We start from the raw sequence: 9,183 nt of genomic DNA, 5'->3' as shown, positions 1-9,183 counted from the left end.
GCCAAATATAATTCAAATAACATGCAAATATTGTAATATTATATTTGAAGTGCACCTTTATTTTATTTACTTTTTTTCAAGTTTTGTTTGTACTTCCTTTCTTGAGAAAATTATTTCAAACTATTTTATGGTTGTTTTATAATGTATCGTATTATATTAATAAATTAGGTAAATTATTCGTGCTTTGCACGGGATTGAATTATCTTACTAAGCTTACATATGGTCATTCGATAATATTCGTATTTTCGATACATACACTATATTGTCAAGAACATTTTATCTTAAGGTAAAACATTCTTTTGAAATCTTAAAGTGCAATATTTTGTTTTAATTTTCATTTTTGTTATACAAAAATTATGAGTCATAGAGAGATTTTAAGTATAAGAAGTCTAAGAAAATCTCCATTGAAATAGTTGATCAGAAGTAATGAAATTTTATAAATTCCAAGAAGTTATAAAGAACAACATCAGACATTAAAGAAGAGACCAAAAAGCCTTGAACGACAACACTCCCAAGTTATTAAAGTGGAACATCACGTCCATACAAGAACATAATTAACTAAATTCAAATGGAGAACCTTCGACTCCTTTCTTATGAACCTCCATCAATATTTTTTTTATTATAGTATGTTGTATTTTGTATATGTTAAAAATGACCATAAAATTGTGAGTATCATAAATGTTTTTCCTCATTGTCTCAGAATAGTCATTACTATTGTCAGGATTGAGAAGTGAAGAAATAGGGGATAAACTTTTACTTGGAGAGTCTTGGAAGGAATTGATAATAAACCAAGTTTTTTTTATGAGCTTTTTTTCGAGCCTTTGTGTCTATGTTTTTTTCATTATCTACTGAAAAAAATTCAGTAATTTTCTTCAATAGACACAATAATATGTATACCTCAATCCATACAAAATGCTTGTACCTAAGAAAAAAAAATCAAAATAATATACTAACTGTGGCAAGCAAGAGAGCAATCTATTTGGTTCTTTTAACAAACATCATCATTGGTTTCATATTAGTAATCACATATTTATTGTTGTATGCTATCAAATATAACACAATCCACAAGCAATTTTTCCAAAAAGTATATGAAAAAACCTGTAAAAAGGGATAAAAGAGAAGATAAATTTTCAATCATCCTCACTGAAATTTTTAACAGAGTTCAATTTTTTTTTTACAAAAATAGCAAAAAGAAATTGCAAGGGATACATGAATCACTATGACTTACGGTAAAAGATTAAGCTTCATAAAATAGGAGGAAGAAAGCTTTGAGAAACGGAACACACTTCATAAGAAGCTTAATAAATGTATATGTATTTGACTGTCTTATTGCAAAAAAAACCTACAAATAATAGTGGCAGAAATAAAAGATTTGTGTACTAAAGAACCAAATGTAATGAATTCAACCATTTCGAAAGCGTTATGAGTTGTGGGTGGAGAAGTGCAAGAGTAGTAATGTCGCATTGCAATTAAAATCATTTTTCATTGTTTATATGAAGAAACCTGTAGAAAGGGACAAAAGAGAAGATCAACTTTCAATCATCTGTGCTGAAATTTTTTAACAAAGGTCAAAGAAAGTCACCAAGATAGAAAAAAAGGAATTGCCATTGTTATATGAATCACTATGACTTATAGTAAAGATTAAACTCCATGAAATTGGAGGAAGAAAACTTTGAAGAATGAAACAAACTTCATAAGAAGCTTAATTAATGAATTTGAATTTGACTACCCTATAGCGGGAAAAAAAACCCTACAAATAATAGTGACAGAAAATTCCTCTATTTATAGAAAACAAATGATAGTGTGAACAAATTCTTATTGTGCCTTGTCGAAAGGGTCACAACTCATTGGAAAAGTTACAACTCTTCGGAAAGGTCACAACGCTTCATAAAAGTCATATTTTTTACTAAAAGTTGCAATTCTTCATAAAAGTCGCTACTTTTCATACAAGTTACAACTTTTCATAAAAGTCACTACTTTTCATTAAAGTCATAACTTTTCATGAAAGGAAAGGCTAGTTTTGTAAATAATAAATAAATTAAAAGGGAATTCTTGTTTGTGGTGGCGCCACGTAGGCGGGCCTAGAGTTCTCTTTTATATATTAATAAATATAATATTTGAATAAATGGTTCGTTAACCAATTAATGAGAAGTATCAATGGGATGAAGTTGAGATGGAGCTTGTCTCTTAACTTTTAATCTGACAATTATTTAAGTTTTGATACAATGAAATTATTTATCCAACGTGGAGTATCATTTGACATAATTTTTAAACAAAAAGAGAGAGTGGTCTAGTACTTGCATCATTAGATACTAATCGAGTTGTGTTTCAATAGGTAGTTGATGATAGTTCATGTATAAATTACTTACACATTTGCTAGTTCAAAAATGATATTCACAAAAATGTCATATCTTAAATGTGTTTGATCATTCACTCTAAAAATTATACTTATTAAATATTTGAACTCAAGTCAAATTGTATCTATTGAAAAAACAGGCGGACCCATATGCGCCGTGAGGGTGCACGTGCACTAACAACTTTAAAATTTTTGTATATTTAAGTGTGCACCCGAATTAACAAAAGTCATCTTGATGTATTGGTTGAAGGTTTAACTTTAGAGCTCAATGTTGTGAGTTTGAACCCTGCAAAGGGTTGTGATTTTTTATTTGCCTTTAAAATCAATATTTTCTTAATAGTTAATCTTGATGGTGCCCCTAATTTTAAATCACTGATCACCTCACACTATACCAACATGACATAATATATGTAAAGTGAAGAATGTATATCATCCAAATAACTCGTTCTTTATTTATTGTAATGTTCTAACTCCCTCTTTGTCTGTTTTAAAGTTCTAATCCCTAGTATTTATCTAGAGTTCTAATTCCTAGTATTTACCTGAAATTTTAATCTACTTTTTTTGGCTTAAATATTTATTTTATGTGTTAGAACTTAGAATCTAGTGTTCATATAATTTAATCTTGATACAATATTTTTAACAGAAAAAAATTAATAAAAAATAAATTAAAAACAAATAATGCTCTTGTTGAGAGTCGAACTCAAGACCTCCCGCTTACTAAACGGGTGCTCTAACCAACTGAGCTACAAGAGCTTTTGAACATTTTGATTAACTAATTTATTTAAAGTTAAATTTGAGCCATTTAAAGTTAGTGACAATTAAGAAGATTGTTAAAAAAGAAAACAAATAAATATAATCAATAAGTATCAGTTAGAAAAATGAAAGTTTTATCCAATATGTATACATCGTGTCTAGACTCTAATGATGCAAGTTTTTAAATAATAAAGATAATCAATAAATATTAGTGAGAATATTACTTTATTGTATCTTGTACTTTTTTCATTCATATATTGGATATATAATGGTTTTATAGTTCTGAATTTTAAAATTACTTTTATTATCCTTTCAAAACTAAGCTCAAAATTAAAACTAGCATTTTTGTTTCAGATTTTGAATTGGCAAGGCGTGAATTAAAATATATAATAATGTGATATTTGTTTTTTCATGCATGTATCTAACACGTTAGTTAAGACAAATAACATCAATATTAACTCATAATATTCCTACCGACAAGGGTGATGGTGGAATGGTAAGTACTTTTCATCCTTAATCAGAGGTACCAGGTTCGAGTTCTCTTGAGTACAGAGTTTGTTAGGGAGTGCTATATGAGACTTTCCGGCATGAATTCGAATTTAGTCGAACTCTAAAATGTATATTGAACACGAAAAATTAAAAAAAAAAACTCATTAACAAGTCTTATATATATGTCAGATTAGGATATTTTTACTTCAAATTTATCTTTGAAAAGAAGTTAGAGTGAAAATTGTAGCATCTTTAAAATTGTAAAAACTTTTTATTAAGAATAAAATAAAAAATTAAAATCACATAATTTCAATAATTAGAATAGGGGATATGATGTTTTAAAAATATTTTATTATATATCGGAAGTCAACCAAACTACAGGTCAACAACTTGAGTTTTTAAGAAGGTAACAAGTGAAATTAAAAAGAATAGAAAAATAATAAAAATAAATTGGCAAAAGATGGAACATATTCAAAGAGCAAAAGGACGGACAAAAATAATTAAATAACTAAGCAAGGAATAATAAGGGAAACAAAATAAAAGGAAAGACATATATTAACAGTTTTTATTTATTGAAAATTGGATTTTAAAATATAAAAAAATTGAATAATATAAATGCAAATGAAAATACAGAAATTGGTATATTGATAAATGTTTCAAATGTTAAATGTTACTTTAATTGATCGAAAATAAAATTATTAAATAGAAATTATTAGGCCCATGCATAGCACAGACATAATGTCTAGTAGACTAAAGAAATGTTACATATATTAAAATTAAAGAGGATATTATATCAATAAATTCTTAAATTATAAAGTAGAATTAAGGGATAATGGTCTGAAAAATATCCGAATTTTGGTCGAATTTGTTGTTGCGATACTAAACTTTCATGAGGATTTATTACCTCCCTAGACTATTTAATACCGTATTTTAAACATATATATTTGCCCACGTGGACATAAAAAATAATGCAAAATTATAAATAGTAATGTGTCCACGTGGGCATATATATACCTTTAAAATACACTATTAAATAGTTCAGGGGGTAAAAAATACGGTATTAAATAGTCTAGGGAGGTAATATGTCCTTATGAAAGTTTAGTATCGCAACATCAAATCCGACCAAAGTTGAGGTATTTTTCAGATCCTTATCCCTAGAATTAATGATGCAATTTTGTCATGGTAATCGATGATAATGATTGTTATGGGAGAGGAGTGGCGACAACAATAGTTGTTAGAAATTGTGGGATGATAACAAATATATTTGGTGATAGTAACTGGAGATGATTTTTATCGTGTTAATCATTCAATAATAATGATTGATAATGAAATTTTTGTAATCGTAACATGTAGTAGTGATGCTAGTAAAAATGTTAGTTGTTGGTAATAGTAATAATATTAATGACGGTATGATTTATTGTGATGATAGCAATAGTGGTGAAAAAAATGTGTTATAATAACGATAATGATAATTTTGATAGCTGAAATGATTTCTTGATAAATCTTTATCAAAATCTTCTAATAACTTCTTCATAATATATAACATTATATTTATCTAGATTTATTAAGTGACTGTAGCTAAAAAAGAGAACACTTAATACTACGAAAACTGGACAAACAAATTGAAGCTAGCATTTGACCTCAAATTCTAAAATATTCTTGGCAAATCATATTTGAGTGAAGTTTTTGGTGAAGATTTACCATGTGTTTGACCCTAAATTTTTTCAAAAATATTTGATTATTCAAAAAATATGATTTATACCCATAAATTCTAAAATTTATTAAAAATACCCATATATTTATATTATCATTTTATAATGAATATGTTCCGTTAATAAAATAACGTTACAATATAATTGATACAATCAACAATAACAAAATAACAATAAAGGCAAGACAGTACATTAATCACACACTCAAACTCGTCACCGATTCAGTTATAATTATAACTCATTAAACACAAATTGTTTTTTTTTCTCAATTTTATAACTCAAATTAGAATTCAAATATTTTTGTGGGAGGTAATAACAAATATTAGTTGGAATTAATAGATAATGAATATTTTTTATAAAATATAAAAGTTTGAGGTAATTTTTAAATTTTTTTAAATTTTCAAATATTAGAACTTGACCCAAAAGTTAGTTTTTTCTAGTAGGTAGGAATTTGAAATTTATATAACCAAACACCACTTCTGAAATTTTTCCCAAGTATTTTCGGAACCAGGCAATGACAGAGCCACCTTGCAATAAGGGGGTTCATCCAAACCTCATTCAACAGAAAATTATATAATTTATACATGGTTAAAATATTTTTTAGATATATAGAGTAGATATTGTACCCCTTCAACTATTTATGTGTCTATTTTTTTAGATTTTGAAAATCCCGACTTCGCCACTTGGTCTAGGTTGGAAATATTGAAATGGATGAGCATTTGTAAAGAACAAACCATTTTTTTCAGTACTATAACTTAACTGAAAATAAGAAGCAGCAGTTGAAAATTTTATTTGCGATTTTTGTTGGATTAAGTGATAGTTTTGAGGTTGAAAATGCGTTTGGCAATGTCTTCTTCTTCAGCTCTTCCTCTTCCTGTTCCTTCAACTTTCTCACAATCTCCATCTTTGAGCTTAACCCATCTCCCAAATTACTCTTCTTTACCCCTCACAGACCAACAATGCACTCTTACAGACTCAAAACCCAGAACAATTCGCTTTCGTTTAAGCGAATTATGCAGACAAGGCCAACCCCATCTCGCCCGCCAACTGTTCGATACAATTCCTCAACCAACAACTGTCCTTTGGAACACAATTATCATTGGGTTTGTCTGTAATAACATGCCCCATGAAGCCATTTCATTCTATTCTCGATTGAAACATGTGGGTTCATCCGTATGTGATCAATATAGTTATTCCTCTGTTCTCAAGGCTTGCGCAGAGACCAAACAAATTCTTGTAGGTAAAGCTGTGCATTGCCACATTCTGCGTTCTGGGATTCATCCTAGTAGGATTGTTAGTAATTCTTTGTTGAATATGTACTCTGCTACTTGTCTTACATTGGATAATGGTTCTAATTGTGATTTAGTTGAAAGGGTGTTTAGAACTATGCGTAAAAGAAATGTTGTTGGGTGGAATACTATTTTTTCATGGTATGTGAAAAGGAAGAGGTTTTCGGAAGCAGTGAGGTGTTTTGTTATGATGATGAGATTAGGTATTAAGCCAACTGTTGTTAGTTTTATTAATGTTTTTCCTGCTGTATCAGAAATAGGGGATGTTAGAGTTGCTGATGTTCTTTATGGGTTGCTTGTAAAATTGGGTAATGCATATGTAAATGACTTGTTTGTTGTTAGTGCTGCCATTGTTATGTATGCTGAGCTTGGTTGCGTTGATCTGGCGACCAGAATATTTGAGAATACTTGTGAAAGAAATACAGAGATCTGGAACTCTATGATTAGCGGGTACATTCAGAACAATTTTCCTTTAAAAGCTGTTGATCTCTTTCTTGAAGCTGTAGAAGCAGAGGATGCTGTTACTACTGATGATGTGACATTTGTATCCGCTCTTATGGCAACTTCACAGTTGCAGCATTTGGAGTTTGCCCAACAGCTACATGCATGTTTGATAAAGAAATGCAGGGATTCACAGGTTATTTCGCTTAATGCTATGATAGCCACATATTCTAGGTGTAACCATGTTGGCGATTCATTTAAAGTTTTTAATGGAATGAAGGAAAGAGATATAGTGTCATGGAACACCATGGTGTCTGCTTTGGTACAGAACGGACTGGATGATGAGGCTTTGATGCTTGTATATGAGATGCAAAAGCTTGGGGTTGCAATTGATGATATAACAATTACCATCCTGCTTTCTGCGGCATCAAATCTTAGGGACAGGGAAATTGGTAAACAGACCCATGCTTATCTTCTGAGGCACAATATTCAATTTGATGGGATGGAGAGTTACCTCATAGACATGTATGCCAAATCTAATATGATTAGAGAAGCACAAGCAATATTCCAGTCGAACTTCACAAATGATAAAGATCAAGCCACGTGGAATGCTATGATTGCTGGAAACACTCAAAATGGATTAATTGAACAATCCTTTGTTGTCTTCAAGGAGATGCTAGAGCAAAATGTGAAGCCAAATGCTGTGACCTTAGCATCAATCCTCCCATCATGCAGCCAGTCAGGAAGTATAGCAATAGGCAAGCAGCTACATTGTTTTGCGATTCGCAATTTGTTTGAGAACAATGTTTATGTTGTTTCTGCTTTGGTAGACATGTATTCAAAATCAGGAATCATTGATTATGCTGAAAGTGTTTTTCTAAAATCTCCTGAGAAGAACTCTGTGACATATACAAATATGATTTTGGGATATGGCCAGCATGGGATGGGTAGGAAAGCTCTAACACTGTTCTACTCTTTGCGGCAGAATGGTTTAGAACCAGATGCTGTTACCTTTGTAGCAGTCCTGTCTGCTTGCAGCTACACCGGATTGGTTGATGAAGGCCTTCAAATATTTGAGCTGATGGGCGAAGAATATGGGATTCAGCCGTCGGCAGAGCACTATGCTTGTGTGGTTGACATGTTAGGAAGAGTTGGACGGTTGGATGAAGCTCATAATTTTGCTAAACAGTTGGGTGTTGAGGGTAATGTCTTGGGAATATGGGGATCACTCCTTGCAGCCTGCAGAGTACATAGAAATTTTGAATTGGGGAAAATTGTTTCCAGTAAGCTGCTTGAATTAGAGGGTAGTGATAAAATTTCTGGTTATCATGTTCTGCTCTCAAATATATATGCAGAGGAAGGAAACTGGCAGTCTGTAGATAATGTCAGAAGAGGAATGCGCAAAATGGGATTGTCAAAGGAGGTTGGGTGTAGTTGGATTGATACTTCTGGATATCCACACTGTTTTGTATCTAAAGATAAGAAGCATCCTCAGTACTGCATGATATATGATATGTTGGGATATTTAACCATCAATATGAAGGATGCTGGCTATAAGCCTAAACTTGAACTAATAGAAGAGTGGATCTATGGGCTAGAAGAATAAAAAACTATTAGTTCTCCCACTATGTACCTTTGTACTCATGACATTTTTGGACAGGATTTTGCTAGAGTTAATATGATCGTAGTTTATCAATGACGAGCTGCCTTTGAAATTCGAGGTAATTAAGTAGTGTTTTAGCTTGTTTTAGTTTGGTTTTTTCTTCTGAATTATGCTTTTTTACTTTGTAAAGATACTCAAAGGTAGGATATTCAGTAAGTGAAATGTATGCATATTTCTTTTTTAATACAGAGCAATCAAGAATATCCATTTTACCTTTTTGGTGGGAAACGAGGAGTCCCAGAAAGCAAAAGAAGGGTCTTATCCAAGATGAGAACTTCTATCAAGCTGTCAGATTGACTGAAGCACATTTAAATTAGGTGACCAGTTCTTTCCTTTGAATAACTTATACTTGTTCTGCAATTCGACTTTTAAACTATTGTATTAAGGATATTTTTTGATATGGTGTTTGCANGATTGACTGAAGCACATTTAAATTAGGTGACCAGTTCTTTCCTTTGAATAACTTATACTTGTTCTGCA

At 30.9% G+C, this 9,183-nt stretch overlaps 1 protein-coding gene and 1 non-coding gene across 3 annotated transcripts in view; one reads left to right on the top strand and one right to left on the bottom strand.

The window, feature by feature from the left end:
• Positions 1-3,035: 3,035 nt before the first annotated feature.
• Positions 3,036-3,109, bottom strand: TRNAT-AGU (transfer RNA threonine (anticodon AGU)). Its single transcript has one exon. It is a non-coding gene; the product is annotated as a tRNA-Thr (tRNA).
• A 2,963-nt stretch (positions 3,110-6,072) lies between these two features.
• LOC125843829 (pentatricopeptide repeat-containing protein At3g22150, chloroplastic-like) overlaps positions 6,073-9,183 on the top strand; it is a 32,328-nt gene continuing 29,217 nt past the window's right edge. The window contains exons 1-2 of one of the 2 annotated variants that reach the window (XM_049523038.1): positions 6,073-8,761; positions 8,893-8,923. In XM_049523038.1, coding sequence (XP_049378995.1) covers positions 6,145-8,646 — 2,502 coding nt within the window. In that variant the 5' untranslated portion in view covers positions 6,073-6,144 and the 3' untranslated portion in view covers positions 8,647-8,761; positions 8,893-8,923. Of the gene's footprint in view, positions 8,762-8,892; positions 9,048-9,183 lie in introns of those variants that run through there. The other variant, XM_049523039.1, reaches the window with a different exon arrangement.

Source organism: Solanum stenotomum, chromosome 11, assembly GCF_019186545.1.
Source record: "Solanum stenotomum isolate F172 chromosome 11, ASM1918654v1, whole genome shotgun sequence".
In the NCBI taxonomy this organism is placed as follows: Eukaryota; Viridiplantae; Streptophyta; class Magnoliopsida; order Solanales; family Solanaceae; genus Solanum; species Solanum stenotomum.
The sequence above is the reverse complement of the archived record's forward strand: the minus strand, read 5'-3'. Positions and strand labels throughout refer to the sequence as shown.